Source organism: Erythrolamprus reginae, chromosome Z (assembly GCF_031021105.1).
Source record: "Erythrolamprus reginae isolate rEryReg1 chromosome Z, rEryReg1.hap1, whole genome shotgun sequence".
Classification (NCBI taxonomy): Eukaryota; Metazoa; Chordata; class Lepidosauria; order Squamata; family Dipsadidae; genus Erythrolamprus; species Erythrolamprus reginae.
The window spans coordinates 105,118,531-105,137,859 of record NC_091963.1 but is presented as its reverse complement, the minus strand read 5'-3'; the positions used below and the strand labels follow the sequence as shown (position 1 = coordinate 105,137,859).

The window sequence follows — 19,329 nt, the reverse complement described above, 5'->3', positions numbered from 1 at the left end:
CGGGCCGGCAGGGAACAGAATGGAGCGTTCCGCGGCGGGGCTGGGGGAGCCGAGCCCAGCCCCATGACATTCGCTTTCCTGCCACCCGCAGCCGAGTGATCCTGGGCTCCTTCGCAACCTCGGAGAGCTTCCTGGGCATGAAAGCTCACGAAAACCAGGAAGCTCTCTGAGGTTGCGAAGGAGCCCACGATCACTCGGCTGCGGGTGGCAGGAAAGCGAATGTCATGGGGCTGGGCTCGGCTCCCCCCCCTTAGCAGCCCCGCCGCGGAAGGCTCCATTCTGTTCCCTGAATGGAGACCGCCGGCCACTCAATCGGGCCGGCAGGGAACAGAATGGAGCGTTCCGCGGCGGGGCTGGGGGAGCCGAGCCCAGCCCCGTGACATTCGCTTTCCTGCCACCCGCAGCCGAGTGATCCTGGGCTCCTTCGCAACCTCGGAGAGCTTCCTGGGCATGAAAGCTCACGAAAACCAGGAAGCTCTCTGAGGTTGCGAAGGAGCCCACGATCACTCGGCTGCGGGTGGCAGGAAAGCGAATGTCACGGGGCTGGGCTCGGCTCCCCCCCCTTAGCAGCCCCGCCGCGGAACGCTCCATTCTGTTCCCTGAATGGAGACCGCCGGCCGCTCAATCGGGCCGGCAGGGAACAGAATGGAGCGTTCCGCGGCGGGGCTGCTAAGGGGGGGGAGCCGAGCCCAGCCCCGTGACATTCGCTTTCCTGCCACCCGCAGCCGAGTGATCCTGGGCTCCTTCGCAACCTCGGAGAGCTTCCTGGGCATGAAAGCTCACGAAAACCAGGAAGCTCTCTGAGGTTGCGAAGGAGCCCACGATCACTCGGCTGCAGGCGGGAGGAAGGCGAATGCCACGGGGCTGGGCTCGGTTATCCCCTCGGCTCCCCTCCTACCAGCCCCGCCGCGGAAGGCTCCATTCTGTTCCCTGAATCACTTTGAATCCAGCAGCTTCTGCTGGATACGGGCGGTGGGTGGGACGAGCGGTGAGGAAGCCAGGGGCTGTGGCAGCTCGCCCCCCCATCGCCCGTATCCAACAGAAGCGGCGGGATTCAAAGTGCTGGGGTGGGGGGGGTGTCCCGACAGCCCCCACCCCAGCACTTTGAATCCAGCAGCTTCTGCTGGATACGGGCGGTGGGTGGGACGAGTGGTGCGGAAGCCAGGGGTGTGGCAGCTCGCCCCCCCATCGCCCGTATCCAGCAGAAGCGGCGGGATTCAAAGGGATTCAAGGCTAACTTCTGCGCTTGGCTTGAGGACTCAGCTGGGAAGCGGCACGGGTGTTTTAAAAGGTCTCCGCCGGCATGGGGGGGCTTCCTACCCCCCCCGAACCCCCAACCCGGGTTTGGGGGGGTGCTAAGAAGCCCCCCATGCCGGCGGAGACCTTTTAAAACACCCGTGCCGCTTCCCAACTGAGTCCCGAAGCCAAACGAACCCGGGTGGCCGGGCGAGCAGCGAGCAAATGGCGGGTGGCCGGGCGAAGGGCGGGCAAACGGAGGGCGAGCGGGTGCTGGGGGGGGGCTTCTCGCCCTCCCGCCAGCAAGAGGGGAAAGACCCAGGGAAGCCGCCCAGCAGCTGATCTGCCCGGCGGGGAACACCATCTACGCATGTGTGGCCATAGGAAAAAAGGGCGCACATGCGCAGATGGTGTTTTTACTTCCGGGTTGAAAAATCGCGATGTAGCCCATTCGCAATGGTCGGGGACGCAATAACCGGGGGATCACTGTATTTGCTAACACAGAACTGCCAATACAATACTCAGATTGAGGATTCCTTTTCCCCAATTTACCTATGGGATGGACAGGTCGATGTGTCTTGGACCCTAAAATAATGAAATTAATGGTGCACACACCCTTACAAAGAAGGAAAAAGGCAAGCTGCATATCCAGGGCACCTAACACCACATGTGATCAATGCATTAGTAGGGTATCTTATGGAAATAGAAAATTGAACATTTTTCTACATACCAATAATCTTCATTCCCAACCAATAAACCAGGAAAGCTCCTATATATGAAAACAAACAATATGATATATATAAAAATGAGAAAAATAAAACATGGTGTTCCAATCCCCAGGACCCACAGAGTTTAACATCACCATATGCTGGAAAAGGGGACAAAGAAGAAGAAGAGTGGTTAAAATATATTAACAGCACAAAGACGTTACAAATTAATGCCTGCTCAGAAGTGCAATTAGAACATGATGCTTGCATGGTTTGGGGGGCACATCCACAAGGAATACCATGCAAACAAAGTTGGGAAACCACTTATGAGCATAATTATAAATATTTGTGCAAAAGTAATACTAACTGGGAGACGGGGAATCCACTCTAAGGTGTGTGGCTGCATGGTCACGCACCCAACAGGAAACTCCTGTGCAGCATTTTTCAAAGCCGCACAGCCGGGATGCGTAGGGTGGGGAGGAAGGTAACTGTGGACCTTGCAGGGGTTGCTGAGGGATTAGAGTTTGAAGATGAACGGGATAACTTATTTCAACGACAGCGAGAGATCAGAGTAAAGAGAGACAAATGGGAGACTCAAAGACTGAGCTGAAAGTGCTGAACCAGTGGAACTGTAACCTAATCTCCAAATTCCCTCCAATTTGCTGTCCAGCTGTTTTTTTTCTTTGTGACTTTGGGAGAGCGCTGGAGGAAAGAGAGGAGGGAAGTGACGTCAAGCAGCTATAGAGAGACTCAACAATGCAGGGTATAGGTCTCTTTGAGCACAGAGTCTGGATTACTGTGAAACATTTCGTCCAATGTTTCATCAGGGAAACTAATGAAACAAGATCAAATCTCTGTTCTGTTCTATTCATTCTTCATTCTATTCTATTATTCTATATACTCTATTCTTATCTCCTATTCTATTTTGTTCTGTTCTGTTCTGCTCTATTCTAATCTCTATGCCAATCTCCGTTCTGTTCTGTTCATTCTTCATTCTATTTTATTATTCTGTTCTGTTCTGCTTTACTCTATTGTAATCTCCATTCCAATCTCTGTTCTGTTCTATTTATTCTTCCTTCTATTCTATTATTCTATTCTATTCTACTCTATTCTACTCTACTCTATTCCACATTCTATTCTACATTCTATTCTCTTCTGTTCTGCTCTAATCTCTATTCCAACCTCTGTTCTGTTCTATTCTATTATTCTATTCTGTTCTGTTCTGCTCTACTCTAATCTAATCTCTACACCAATCTCTGTTCTGTTCTATTCATTCTTCATTCTATTATATTGTTCTATATATTCTACTCTGCTCTATTCTTATCTCCATTCCATTCCATTCTATTCTATTCTATCTTACCCTACCCTACCCTACCCTACCCTACTCTATTCCAATCTATCCCAATCCATTCAATTTATTCTAATAGTATGAATTTTGGCATTAATCATTTGTTCTACATAATTAATATGAATATATTTACTTTTTTTGAGAGTGTGGTTTCTTCTTCTACAAGATAAATATCATCTTGTAGAAGAAGGATTTTACAATTAATGACTGAGTAACCCTGAATTGTTATTTAGTGATTGAGATAGTAATTATTTTAACTTTAAAACATTATGGAATATGTTTTAAATGGAAAATCTGAATATTTATCATATGGAAGTTTGATTTAAACAATTGTTCTAAAAAAAATATACGAAATACTGTACCAATTATGAAGAAAATTATAATGATATTGTAATGAAGATGAAGATAACAGGTTTGATTAGATGCCTAATGATATTTTAGACGTTTTTGGTTAAGATAAAAGAAGGAATAAAAAAAAGATATTGAGGAAGAGATTTAGGAAGGGGAGGAACTAGTAGGCCAAAAAATGGAACGGTGCAAGAAATAAAAACCATTCTGTGAACATAATATAATAGTTGGGAGCAAATATATCTTATAAATCTATTATTTCCACTCATAACAAATTTAGTTAACAAATAAGTTATAAACAAGCTTAACATGGTTTTTTCTCTTGCATATCGGCTGATCAAAGTTTGCCTATTTGTAGTCTTCTGTTCTTTAAATTATTGATCATGCTAATTTCAGTTGGAATCTTTGTATGCTAGTGATGTCAATAATTAGGCAACCAGAATAACAGAATAAAATAGTAGAAAGGGACCTTATTCTGCTCCAGCACCAAGCCCCAAATAATTATGCAACAAGTGAAAAAAGTCAGGTGCTCAGGCATCATCCCCCTTTAGCATTATATAAAACAACTATGGGGTTATATGGTTTTTTTATGTCGGATCACCCTGGTATATTGAAGGAACGTCACTGTTCCTTTTTGCTTCTAGGTCCAACCAAGGGTCATTTCAAGGCAGTTAATTTATTCATAACCGACTAAATATATTTTTCAATGTATCACATGGGGGGTTTTGCTGAATTTTTAAAATTAAGGGAGACTAGGATGGCACCATTTCGGCCTTGTTCTACTCTCCCTTAATTTTAAAGACATAAAAAACATATGGCCCCTCCCTGGTACAGAACTGAAAGGGATCAAGTCTGGTGGCCTAGAGGTTAATTTTCTGCTTCACAAGGCAGAAACTGCCGGATCAAATCCCAGCAAGGGTATGGCTACATGATGAGGCCAGAGCAAGGCCGAAATAGCGCTACTCTAGTCTCCCTTAATTTTAAAAAAATTCAGCAAAAACATGTGATACATACATATATTTTATATATATATATATATATATATTTGTTTTCGTAAATTTTCACGGGTATATGTATGTAGATTGTTCTGAGTTCGGGTTTTGCCCTGTGTAATGTTTTGCATGTCTATGCGACGTTTCGGTAAAATCACATTTACCATCATCAGGCTGGAGTTCCAATCTCTGTGTTTTTGCAAATGAATATTAGCAACTGACATTCCTTCTTAGCATGTAGTGTGGGGGTGGAGATTTGCTTTGAATGTAGCAAATAGATTGGGTGACTATGCTTCCGTGATCTGATTGGTTGGTGTAATCATGGTTATAGAAGGAATGGTATGAAGATTATGAAGTGTTTTGTTTAAGTCTGATTTCCAAATATAAAATTCTAAAATCATAATAATTAAAGGATTGACATATTGATTATAATGAAGTTTTTATTTTGTTTAAGGCTGGTTTCCAAATCTCTGGCAGGCGCGAGGTATCATCCCGTTTATTTAAACAAAAAGATCTTTTTTCAATTTCAATAGCTTCTAGAGAGATTCTTTTATATAAATTCTCTGTTTTGTGGAGTAATTTAGTTTTTTCAAAGTCAATTTCGTGCCCTGTTCTTTTAATGTGCTGGACAAGGGAGGAGGTCTTCTCCTGTTTCTTGACTGCATTCATATGTTCTGCCATGCGCTGGCTCACTCTTCGGTTAGTTTGTCCAATGTATGTGGCTGCACATGTTTTGCAAGGGATTTCATAGATACCTTGGTATTCTAATTGGATTTTATCTTTGGGGCTCCTTAGGATATTAGATATTTTTTGGTTAGTGCAAAATGAGGTTTTGATGTTATGTTTTTGTAGAATTTTACTAATTTTATCCGTGGTGCCTTTGATGTAAGGAAGGATGGTAGTGCCATTGTCCTGTTCTTGATCTTGTTTTTTGGGGGGTGTCTCTTTATTGATTAGGTTTGTTATTGTTTTCTCTTTGAATCCATTAGAAATTAGTACATCTTTGAGTTTGTTCAATTCAGTTTTTAAGTGCTCATGGTCAGCTAAGCGTTTGGTTCTGGTGATGAGAGTTTTGGCCACTGAGGTGATTTGTGCGGGGTGGTGGTGTGAGTGTGCATTTAGATAACGGTTGGTATGGGTTTTCTTTTGGTAGATAGTATGTCCTAGGCTGCCATTGGGTTTTTTATAGACCAGTACATCTAGAAAGGGAAGTTGATCATTGATTTCTGTTTCCATAGTAAACTGTATTTTGGGGTGTAGGCTGTTGAGATGAGTGAGGAAATTGTCTAGTTTTTCTTTACCATGTGGCCAAATTACAAAGGTATCATCAACATATCTCAGCCAAAGTTTGGGTTTGTATTTGGCTTGCTCTAAAGCATTATTTTCGAAATATTCCATATAGAGGTTGGCTATGACAGGTGATAGAGGTGATCCCATGGGGGCTCCCTCTATTTGTTTATATCTTTGTTCATTATAGATGAAGTATGTATTGGTCAGGCAGTGGTTGGTAAGGTCTAGGATATATTTGGGGGGTTTGTGTTTGTCTTGGATAGCTGTCAAGGCTTCTGTAATAGGTATTTGTGTGAACAGGGACACGACATCGAAACTTACAAGTAGGTCATCGGGTTGTAGGTTTTGTTTTTTAATTATTTGTATAAAGTGGGATGAATTTTGAACATATGAGGTAATAGTTTCTGTATATGGTTGAAGGTATTTGGCTAAAAATTTGGCAAGGTTTTGTAGAGGGGAGCCTATAGAACTGACTATTGGCCTGAGAGGTATTCCTTCTTTGTGTATTTTTGGAAGGCCATAGAGTTTTGGACATATGGAAGATTTTTCTCTGGGGATGATTTTTTGCTGGATTTCTTCGCTGATGGGAGAGGCCTTGATTTTAGATTTGGTGGTTTTTTCTAGGTAGGTGGTAGGATCTGTGCTTAGGAGTTTGTAGGCCGGGTTTTTTAGTAGATTTGTCATTTTTTCCTTGTATTCTGCTGTGTTCATTACTATAGTGGAGTTTCCTTTATCAGCTGGTAGGATTATTATATCCTGGTTTTTCTTTAGATTGATAAGTGCCTCTCTTTCTTCCTGCTGTATGTTGCTTTTTGGAGGTTTACTAGAGCACAGAATATTAGTGACTTGGAGTCTGATTTTGTTAGCAGTATCTGGGTTGATTTTATGTAAAGTTGTTTCAATTCCACATATGATATTTTCAGTTGGTATTCGTCTTGGAGTTATTGCAAAATTAAATCCTTTTGAAAGAATATTGGTTTCTGTAGTGGTGAGTATCTTGTCTGATATGTTATGTACTGTTTTGGTCATAAGTTGTTGTGGAGGGCTGGGTTTTTGCTGTACCTCTAGTATTTGGAGTTTCTTATTATGTGTGTCTGTTTTGTATTGGGTTTCTGTTTCTGCCCTCCAGATTGATATTTGTTTGAATTTATCCCAGAGTAAAGGGTGTATTTGGTTACTGATTTTAAGGTGAAGAGAGAGTAGACTTTTGTTGATTTCATCAAGTATGAATCTTTTTTTGTGGAGTTCATTTCTGATTAGGGCTAATTCAGTTCTTTTTAGGATCCTCTCTATGGTTGGGGTTTTTGGGTGGAATTTTAGTTGGAAGTATTTGGGAATTATTTTTTTGTCCCTGCAGTTGCGTAGGAATGTGAGATCACATAAGATGGAGGCTTTTCTGACTTCAAGTTTTTCATAGGTCCTAGTCAGTAGGAAAGTGTCCTCCCCGTAGAGGCAAGATATTTGTTTTCGTAAATTTTCACGGGTATATGTATGTAGATTGTTCTGAGTTCGGGTTTTGCCCTGTGTACTGTTTTGCATGTCTATGCGACGTTTCGGTGAAATCTCATTCACCATCATCAGGCTGGAGTTCCAATCTTTGTGTTTTTGCAAATGAATATTAGCAACTGACATTTCTTCTTAGCATGTAGTGTGGGGGTGGAGATTTGCTTTGAATGTAGCAAATAGATTGGGTGACTATGCTTCCGTGATCTGATTGGTTGGTGTAATCATGGTTATAGAAGGAATGGCATGAAGATTATGAAGTGTTTTGTTTAAGTCTGATTTCCAAATATAAAATTCTAAAATCATAATAATTAAAGGATTGACATATTGATTATAATGAAGTGTTTATTTTGTTTAAGGCTGGTTTCCAAATCTCTGGCAGGCGCGAGGTATCATCCCTTTTATTTAAACAAAAGGATCTCTTTTCAATTTCGATAGCTTCTAGAGAGGTATTCCTGAGAGGTATTCCTTCTTTGTGTATTTTTGGAAGGCCATAGAGTTTTGGACATATGGAAGATTTTTCTCTGGGGATGATTTTTTGCTGGATTTCTTCGCTGATGGGAGAGGCCTTGATTTTAGATTTGGTGGTTTTTTCTAGGTAGGTGGTAGGATCTGTGCTTAGGAGTTTGTAGGCCGGGTTTTTTTAGTAGATTTGTCATTTTTTCCTTGTATTCTGCTGTGTTCATTACTATAGTGGAGTTTCCTTTATCAGCTGGTAGGATTATTATATCCTGGTTTTTCTTTAGATTGATAAGTGCCTCTCTTTCTTCCTGCTGTATGTTGCTTTTTGGAGGTTTACTAGAGCACAGAATATTAGTGACTTGGAGTCTGATTTTGTTAGCAGTATCTGGGTTGATTTTATGTAAAGTTGTTTCAATTCCACATATGATATTTTCAGTTGGTATTCGTCTTGGAGTTATTGCAAAATTAAATCCTTTCCTTCTATAACCATGATTACACCAACCAATCAGATCACGGAAGCATAGTCACCCAATCTATTTGCTACATTCAAAGCAAATCTCCACCCCCACACTACATGCTAAGAAGAAATGTCAGTTGCTAATATTCATTTGCAAAAACACAAAGATTGGAACTCCAGCCTGATGATGGTGAATGAGATTTCACCGAAACGTCGCATAGACATGCAAAACAGTACACAGGGCAAAACCCGAACTCAGAACAATCTACATACATATACCCGTGAAAATTTACGAAAACAAATATCTTGCCTCTACGGGGAGGACACTTTCCTACTGACTAGGACCTATGAAAAACTTGAAGTCAGAAAAGCCTCCATCTTATGTGATCTCACATTCCTACGCAACTGCAGGGACAAAAAAATAATTCCCAAATACTTCCAACTAAAATTCCACCCAAAAACCCCAACCATAGAGAGGATCCTAAAAAGAACTGAATTAGCCCTAATCAGAAATGAACTCCACAAAAAAAGATTCATACTTGATGAAATCAACAAAAGTCTACTCTCTCTTCACCTTAAAATCAGTAACCAAATACACCCTTTACTCTGGGATAAATTCAAACAAATATCAATCTGGAGGGCAGAAACAGAAACCCAATACAAAACAGACACACATAATAAGAAACTCCAAATACTAGAGGTACAGCAAAAACCCAGCCCTCCACAACAACTTATGACCAAAACAGTACATAACATATCAGACAAGATACTCACCACTACAGAAACCAATATTCTTTCAAAAGGATTTAATTTTGCAATAACTCCAAGACGAATACCAACTGAAAATATCATATGTGGAATTGAAACAACTTTACATAAAATCAACCCAGATACTGCTAACAAAATCAGACTCCAAGTCACTAATATTCTGTGCTCTAGTAAACCTCCAAAAAGCAACATACAGCAGGAAGAAAGAGAGGCACTTATCAATCTAAAGAAAAACCAGGATATAATAATCCTACCAGCTGATAAAGGAAACTCCACTATAGTAATGAACACAGCAGAATACAAGGAAAAAATGACAAATCTACTAAAAAACCCGGCCTACAAACTCCTAAGCACAGATCCTACCACCTACCTAGAAAAAACCACCAAATCTAAAATCAAGGCCTCTCCCATCAGCGAAGAAATCCAGCAAAAAATCATCCCCAGAGAAAAATCTTCCATATGTCCAAAACTCTATGGCCTTCCAAAAATACACAAAGAAGGAATACCTCTCAGGCCAATAGTCAGTTCTATAGGCTCCCCTCTACAAAACCTTGCCAAATTTTTAGCCAAATACCTTCAACCATATACAGAAACTATTACCTCATATGTTCAAAATTCATCCCACTTTATACAAATAATTAAAAAACAAAACCTACAACCCGATGACCTACTTGTAAGTTTCGATGTCGTGTCCCTGTTCACACAAATACCTATTACAGAAGCCTTGACAGCTATCCAAGACAAACACAAACCCCCCAAATATATCCTAGACCTTACCAACCACTGCCTGACCAATACATACTTCATCTATAATGAACAAAGATATAAACAAATAGAGGGAGCCCCCATGGGATCACCTCTATCACCTGTCATAGCCAACCTCTATATGGAATATTTCGAAAATAATGCTTTAGAGCAAGCCAAATACAAACCCAAACTTTGGCTGAGATATGTTGATGATACCTTTGTAATTTGGCCACATGGTAAAGAAAAACTAGACAATTTCCTCACTCATCTCAACAGCCTACACCCCAAAATACAGTTTACTATGGAAACAGAAATCAATGATCAACTTCCCTTTCTAGATGTACTGGTCTATAAAAAAACCCAATGGCAGCCTAGGACATACTATCTACCAAAAGAAAACCCATACCAACCGTTATCTAAATGCACACTCACACCACCACCCCGCACAAATCACCTCAGTGGCCAAAACTCTCATCACCAGAACCAAACGCTTAGCTGACCATGAGCACTTAAAAACTGAATTGAACAAACTCAAAGATGTACTAATTTCTAATGGATTCAAAGAGAAAACAATAACAAACCTAATCAATAAAGAGACACCCCCCAAAAAACAAGATCAAGAACAGAACAATGGCACCACCATCCTTCCTTACATCAAAGGCACCACGGATAAAATTAGTAAAATTCTACAAAAACATAACATCAAAACCTCATTTTGCACTAACCAAAAAATATCTAATATCCTAAGGAGCCCCAAAGATAAAATCCAATTAGAATACCAAGGAATCTATGAAATCCCTTGCAAAACATGTGCAGCCACATACATTGGACAAACTAACCGAAGAGTGAGCCAGCGCATGGCAGAACATATGAATGCAGTCAAGAAACAGGAGAAGACCTCCTCCCTTGTCCAGCACATTAAAAGAACAGGGCACGAAATTGACTTTGAAAAAACTAAATTACTCCACAAAACAGAGAATTTATATAAAAGAATCTCTCTAGAAGCTATCGAAATTGAAAAGAGATCCTTTTGTTTAAATAAAAGGGATGATACCTCGCGCCTGCCAGAGATTTGGAAACCAGCCTTAAACAAAATAAACACTTCATTATAATCAATATGTCAATCCTTTAATTATTATGATTTTAGAATTTTATATTTGGAAATCAGACTTAAACAAAACACTTCATAATCTTCATGCCATTCCTTCTATAACCATGATTACACCAACCAATCAGATCACGGAAGCATAGTCACCCAATCTATTTGCTACATTCAAAGCAAATCTCCACCCCCACACTACATGCTAAGAAGAAATGTCAGTTGCTAATATTCATTTGCAAAAACACAAAGATTGGAACTCCAGCCTGATGATGGTGAATGAGATTTCACCGAAACGTCGCATAGACATGCAAAACAGTACACAGGGCAAAACCCGAACTCAGAACAATCTACATACATATACCCGTGAAAATTTACGAAAATATATATATATATATATATATATATATATATATATATATATATATATATATGTCAAATGTTTTTTTAGCTGACAACTATACAGACACATGCAGAATATAGTTGTCAGCTATATATAAATTAACTGCCTTGAAATGGTCTTGGGTTGGACCTAGAGGCAAAAAGGAGCTGTGACGTTCCTTCAATATACCAGGGTTATCCGACATAAAAAAGCACACACACACACACACACACACACACACACACACACACACACATATATATATTTGTTTTTGTAGATTTTCACAGGTACAGGTATGACAGTCTTGGTATATTCGGGTTTCTTCCCGTGTAGGATTTGGAAATTTATGGCGATGTTTCGACGAGTGTTTGCCTTAGAACAAGGACAGAAACACCAGCCTGAAGATGACGAGTGGGACCTCGTCGAAACGTCGCCAGAAATTTCCAAATCCTACACGGGAAGAAACCCGAATATACCAAGACCGTAATACCTGTACCCGTGAAAATCTACAAAAACAAATATATATGTGTGTGTGTGTGTGTGTGTGTGTGTGTGTGTTTTCGTAGATTTTCACGGGTACAGGTATGACGGTCTTGGTATATTCGGGTTTCTTCCCGTGTAGGATTTGGAAATTTCCAAATCCTACACGGGAAGAAACCCGAATATACCAAGACCGTCATATATATATATATATATATATATATGTAGATTGTTCTGAGTTCGGGTTTTGCCCTGTGTAATGTTTTGCATGTCTATGCGACGTTTCGGTGAAATCACATTCACCATCTTCAGGCTGGAGTTCCAATCTTTGTGTTGTTGTAAATGGAATATTAGCAAACTGACATTTCTTTCTGGTCTGTAGTGTGGGGGTGGAGATTTGCTTTGAATGTAGCAAATAGATTGGGTGACTATGCTTCAGTGATCTGATTGGTTGGTGTAATCATAGTTGTTAGAAGGAATGACATGAAGATTTTATGAAGTTTTTTGTTTAAGGCTGATTTCCAAATATAAAATTCTAAAATCATAATAATTAGAAGGATTGACATGTTGATTATTATGAAGTGTTTATTTTGTTTAAGGCTGGTTTCCAAATCTCTGGCAGGCGGGAGGTATCATCCCTTTTATTTAAACAAAGGGGTCTCTTTTCAATTTCGATAGCTTCTAGAGAGATTCTTTTATATAAATTCTCTGTTTTGTGGAGTAATTTAGTTTTTTCAAAGTCAATTTCGTGCCCTGTTTTTTTAATGTGCTGGACAAGGGAGGAGGTCTTTTCTTGTTTTTTGACTGCATTCACATGTTCTGCTATGCGTTGGCTCACTCTTCGGTTAGTTTGTCCAATGTATGTGGCTGCACATGTTTTGCAAGGGATTTCATAGATTCCTTGGTATTCCAATTGGATTTTATCTTTGGGGCTCCTTAGGATATTAGATATTTTTTGGTTAGTGCAAAATGAGGTTTTGATGTTATGTTTGTGCAGGATTTTACTAATTTTATCCGTGGTGCCTTTGATGTAAGGAAGGATGGTGGTGCCATTGTCCTGTTCTTGATCTTGTTTTTTGGGGGGTGTCTCTTTATTGATTAGGTTTGTTATTGTTTTCTCTTTGAATCCATTAGAAATTAGTACATCTTTGAGTTTGTTCAATTCAGTTTTTAAGTGCTCATGGTCAGCTAAGCGTTTGGTTCTGGTGATGAGAGTTTTGGCCACTGAGGTGATTTGTGCGGGGTGGTGGTGTGAGTGTGCATTTAGATAACGGTTGGTATGGGTTTTCTTTTGGTAGATAGTATGTCCTAGGCTGCCATTGGGTTTTTTTATAGACCAGTACATCTAGAAAGGGAAGTTGATCATTGATTTCTGTTTCCATAGTAAACTGTATTTTGGGGTGTAGGCTGTTGAGATGTGTGAGGAAATTGTCTAGTTTTTCTTTACCATGTGGCCAAATTACAAAGGTATCATCAACATATCTCAGCCAAAGTTTGGGTTTGTATTTGGCTTGCTCTAAAGCATTATTTTCGAAATATTCCATATAGAGGTTGGCTATGACAGGTGATAGAGGTGATCCCATGGGGGCTCCCTCTATTTGTTTATATCTTTGTTCATTATAGATGAAGTATGTATTGGTCAGGCAGTGGTTGGTAAGGTCTAGGATATATTTGGGGGGTTTGTGTTTGTCCTGGATAGCTGTCAAGGCTTCTTTGATAGGTATTTGTGTGAACAGGGACACGACATCGAAACTTACAAGTAGGTCATCAGGTTGTAGGTTTTGTTTTTTAATTATTTGTATAAAGTGGAATGAATTTTGAACATATGAGGCAATAGTTTCTGTATATATATATATATATATATGTGTGTGTCACATGTTTTTTTGCTGAATTTGAAAATTAAGGGAGACTAGGATAGATCTATTTCGGCCTTATTTTGGCCTCATCAGCTAGCCATACCCACTGGGACTTGAACCTACAACCTTTGCCTAGTAAGGCAGAGAATTATCCTCTAGGCTACAGTACCCAATCCCTTCATATATCGGTCGGGACTTGTGCCAGTGGTATTGGTTGCGGCATAACCAGTTACACGATATTTTAGAGCTTCATCCTTATCCAATCGGGCCAGCGTCTCCAGGTCTACCGGGCATGCCTTATTGCTTTCACTATCCCCCCGCTTGCGGCTTTTTCTCTCTGGGTCCCATTGGATTATTTGGAGCCGCTTTTTGATGGCCTCATGGGAGCGGCCGGGGAAGTGTGGAATGAGTTTGGTGATCATACTCTTATTCTGGGCTCCAGCTACCCAATAGTTGTTAGCATGCCTTATCAGTGCGCTGTTGTTTTTGGGGCAGGGCTGCCACTCTTTGTGCGTTCACCTCTGCCGGATGCTTGTGTGATTTATGCATCCCCAGGCCACGTTTGGTTTGGAATTGCTCGCCGCATTGGCACGGGTACATTTGTTGTTCCAATCTATCTGGGCTGCTGTCCCTTCGGCATTTGGTGTCCATCGTCCGGAGGGATTAGGACTTTTTGAGTTAATTTGTTAACCGACTGTAGTTCTCTGCCTGTTGATGTCAGGTAGAGGGGTGGCTCGAATCTTAGCTCGGGATTCATAATGATCCCTCCCTGGCGGTTGCCACGTGGAGGCATTCGAGCTCTGTAACTATACTATAAGAGAGTCATAGTTACTTCATATATATTCTGTATGTAGCAAATGTTTTTAGCTGAAATTTTAAAATTAAGTGAGACTAGGAGACTAGGATGGTACCATTTCGGCCTTGTTCTGGCCTCATCAGCTAGCCACACCCTTCCTTACTGGGATTCGATCTGGCAGTCTCTGCCTAGTAAGGCAGAGACTTAGCAGTTGAGCCACCAGACCTTGATCCCTCCAGCTTTGTACCAGGGAGGGGCTGTATGTTTTTTTATGTCGGATCACCCTGGTATATTGAAGGAACGTCACAGCTCCTTTTTGCCTCTAGGCCCAACCCAGGACCATTTCAAGGCAGTTAATTTATTCATAGCCGACAACTATATTCTGTATGTATCAAATGTTTTTAGCTGAAACTTTAAAATTAAGGGAGACTAGGATGGTACCATTTCGGTCTTGTTCTGGCCTCATCAGCTAGCCACACCCTTCCTTTTTTACTGAAAAAACATATAGCCTCTCCCTAGTACAAAGCTGAAGGGATCAGATCTGGTGGCCTAGAGGTTAATTCTCTGTCTTACAAGGCAGAATTCAGCAAAAACATGTGATACACACAGAACATAATTTGTTGGCTACGAATAAATTAATTGCCTTGAAATGGCCCTGGGTTGGGCCTAGAGGCAAAAAGGAGCTGTGACGTTCCTTCAATATACCAGGGTGATCCAACAGAAAAAACATATAGCCCATCCCTGGTACAAAGCTGAAGAGATCAGATCTGGTGGCCTAGAGGTTCATTCTTTGCCTTACAAGGCAGAAGCCCCAGGATCAAATCCCATTAAGGGTATGGCTAGTTGATGAGGCCAGAACAAGGCCGAAATAGTGCTATCCTAGTCTCCCTTAATTTTAAACATTCAGTTAAAACATGTGATATATATATATATGTATATATGTTTGCAGTTTTTTCTTTTTGTTCTGTTTTCTGTTACCCATGCATGGTTTTTTTTTTGTATATAGCATAAGCAACAGCTTTTTAAAAAAAAATCAATAATTTTGTGTGACCCTGGAGGGACATGAGCCGCCACTTAGTGCAATCCTGGGGAAGGGAAAGAGGAAGCATCCCTGAGTGGACCTGCCATTTTGGCAAGGCTTTGCTGGACCTCTGCGGCGGAAGGGCAGCAGCAGTGGCAGCCAAAACAAAGGGTGCTGTTGTTCCTCTCCAGGCTGTAAAAAGCAACCTTAGTCACAAAGAAGTAGCAGTCTGATGAAGATAGGATACATACCCAATACGAAACCTCCCATCACCGCTGCGTAGTAGTGTTGTTCTTCTTCACTCGGTGTTCCCCCTTCATGCAAAGAAAAAAAAAGCCTGGTCTGATCTGGAGCTGAATGTCATTGAAAGCAATGCTGTCAGCCTGGAGCTTTTCATTAACTGGGCAATGAATTGAACCCCCTCCCCAGTCACATTCTGAGTGGGCAACAAGTTTGTGAGTGGGGGACAAGGGATGTGAACTTTCAACTTGGTGGGTTTCCCAGTGCAGGTGCCAGGATGTCTCCAGAAATAAATGAGAACTTTGAGGACTACTTTGAGTTATGATTTAGTTTGGATGCTACCTGGAACCTTGGCAGTAGAACTCAGGAATGAAGGTGAAAGGAGAGTAAAATCAGGAGGGAAAGAAGGTAAAATCAGATGAGGGGGAGGGAAGGAAAGTGAAAGGATGAGGAAGGAAGATAAATTCAGGAGGGGAAGGAAGGTAAAAGAAGAGGGGAAAAGAAGGAAGGTAAAATCAGAGGGGGGAGGAAGGAAGGTGAAATTGAAGGGGGGGAGAAGGAAGGTAAAATAAATGGGGAGGAAGGAAGGTGAAATTAAGGAGGGGGGAAGAAAGGTAAAATAAGAGGAGGGAAAAGAAAGAAAAGTAAAATCGGGAGGGAGGATGGAAGGAAGGGATAAGGATGTAAAGGGGGAGTGCATGATGTTGGGTTAGCCACTCCAACCCTGGTTTTGTGGCTCTCTGAGTTTTGTTTTCCATGGAAAATGAGTCCAAATGGATCTTTGAGTGTTTAAGATTGCTGACCCCTGCTCTAGGCCACTTTGGGAGCAAGTGGTGGGTTTTGCTGGCATTTCATATTCAGCACTGCTACATATTCAGCACTGCAAGATGCTGTTACTCAAGGTTTTAAATTTTGGAAAGCTCGAGATGGAGGAATCAGGCCAAATAATGGAACGCTACTATTCTGTAGGGTCTAAAAAATGCCAACAATAAAAAAGTAAGGTAATTGGCAAAAAGAAAATGATTGTTTCAAAATAAAATAAGATATACTGTATGTTTAAAGAGTATCTATGGAGATTCTCGGTCATCCAAATCATGGCCATCCCAAAAGTATTTTTTCAAGAGGCAATTGAACTTTCTGATTTGTTTTTGTTTTTTGAAGACCTTTCATTTCTTATCCAAGAAGCTTCTTCAGAACTGGAGAAGTTTGGATGAGAAGTGAAACATCTTCAAAGATATGAAGAGCAGACTATATTCAGTATTTAAATATAAGTGAAGCTTTTGATCTGCAAAACAAACTCTTATGATTCAGGCTGTTGGAAGATGTATGATGCAGATTGTAGGAAATACCATATTTTGGAGTATAAGACGCACCTTAATTTTGGGGGCAGGAAAAAAGGGAAAAATAATCTGCTTGCCAAGTATTTATCTGATAGTCCTTAGTCTGGTCATCTTTAGCACATTAGTTTGCTGGTTTTGAGCATGCATGCTTGCTTTTTATCTGTTGGTTGGGGATGAAAAACAGTTTCTAAAACACTTCACTTCTCTCTCTCTTCAGAGAGAGAATGAGAAAAGCAGACACAGGGAAGATTGCTCTGCTAGCAAGTAAAGAAGATCACTTCACTCGTTAGCACCTCATTAGGGTTGAAGAAAGGTGGAAGATTACTTGCTAGGAAATCAGGGAAGATTGTTTCACTGGCTAGCACCTCATTAGGGCTGAAAAAAGGCTTCTAACAGAAGCCCAGTTGATTCTTGAAGGGAGCAGCAGTGAAAAAAAGCAGGCAAAGGGGGAAGATCGCTTAGCTAGCAAACCACAGAAGATTGCTTCACTTTTTAGCTTTTACTCGTTAGGGCTGAAAAAAACTTTGTAAAAGCTATATTCAGAGTATAAGAACTGTATTTTGGAGGTCTCTGTGTCTATCTTCTGCTTAGGACTTTCTAAGTTTGACTTAAACATCTGTCAACAAAGGTTTCCAGTTTGGGTCTTATCAGAGGTGGGTTCCTCCTGGTTCGGACCTGTTTGCCTGAACCTGTAACAAACCACTGGTGATGTCATGCTGATATCATGGAACTGGTTCAGTCAGTGCTAGTCTGTGGCCGCTGCCATCTTTTTTGGTGTGTGTGTGTGTGTTTTAGCCTCTTTTGGGTGGGGAGAAGGTATGTCTTATACTCAAAAATATGGCTCTTTCAGGCTTATTCAAAAGCACTGTCTTTCATTCAATGTCCCTTTTACTTCTGTTTTTTAAAAGAAAAGCTCTATACTTAAAAGACTGAGTCTGAGTAATTCATATATCTGCATAATTAACCTTTATGAACATGCAACTTACAGATCAGTAAATCAATTTTTTATTACACTCCTAGACTAGTATAAGAAGGGTGGGATTTAAACAATTTTAAAAGCTAAAAAATATAAAATACAGTTAAAATCATTTTCATTTTAAAAGCAAATGTTTAAATATTAAAAAAGAGACTTATTAAAAAGTCAAAACATTAAATACAAACAAAACAAAAATATATGGCTGACTAAATCTATCATAATACAGAATACCCTTAACTGACAAGTTAAAACTTCTTTTTTAAAAAAAAAATAGGATTAACTTGAAACTCACAAATGCTTAAATTTCCCTGGTAAGAATGAATTTATCAAAACTAAGATACTGACCAGGTTATTGTATTTTTAAAGTGTTTGTGGTGGGTGGAGTCTAGGGCTCATATAGGGTATTAAGAAAGAGAGAGAGACAAGAAACAAAGAAACAAAGAGAGAAAGAAAGAAAGAAGAATGAAGGAATGGAGAGGGACAAGAAAAAGAGAAAGAGAAAGAAAGAAAAAGGAAAGAGGGAAGGGAGAAAGAGAGAGAGAGAGAGAGAGAGAGAGAAGAACAAAGAATTAGTAGTAAATAAATAGACAGGAAAATTGTATCTTGTTGAGGCCTTTGAGGCAAGGAGAGGCCAGGAACCCTAATCCTAACCCTTGATGACATGATACCCTAGCTATTCCCACATGACCATGAAGCCATGCCTATAAAATAAGCCATGCACACATAACCGGCAGTAAAAAAAAAATTAGCACGTGCCCCTACTTCATCTAGATAATGTTCTCTACTCTAGAAACAGTAGCTGAATAAAGAAGTCAGATATATCATAATATATTCATTAAAATAGCAAAATAAAATGACTGAAGTTCACTTACCAAAAGTTCCTGTTTCATCAGTAGAATAATAAGAAATACCTAAAGTAAAAATTTAAAAAACTCAATTGTTTACATTATGCTAGCTAACAATACTGTATGAAAATTTTTGGAAGAAGGATTTATTTAAGTTTTCAAAGAAACCTAACCCTGAGAAAATGGAAAACTCTAATTATGTATTCAAATTTCTCTGCCAAACATTTTTGAAAAGAGGGACAGATTACCCCAGGATCCTATTTTGTGTCTCCAAATCCTAATATGCAGTCTCATTGTAGCTGGTGAATGGGGATCCTGGAAGGCATGAAAGAGAATGCTAATGGACTTCCAGTGGTGATGTCGGGGAGGTGCAGAGAGGACAGATGAGCTCCATCAATTAATTTCTGGTTTTTTGTGTCTGGGGACCCTTAGAGGC

The 19,329-nt window shown here is 40.3% G+C and overlaps 1 protein-coding gene across 1 annotated transcript in view; it reads right to left on the bottom strand.

Annotated features, from left to right (window-relative positions):
* LOC139154773 (gasdermin-A2-like) overlaps nt 1–19,329 on the bottom strand; it is a 60,125-nt gene that overhangs the window by 22,343 nt on the left and 18,453 nt on the right. The window contains exons 5-7 of the mRNA XM_070729745.1: nt 18,921–18,959; nt 15,744–15,806; nt 1,967–2,005 (exon numbers count right to left, since the gene is read on the bottom strand). Coding sequence (XP_070585846.1) covers nt 1,967–2,005; nt 15,744–15,762 — 58 coding nt within the window. The 5' untranslated portion in view covers nt 15,763–15,806; nt 18,921–18,959. The remainder of the gene's footprint in view (nt 1–1,966; nt 2,006–15,743; nt 15,807–18,920; nt 18,960–19,329) is intronic.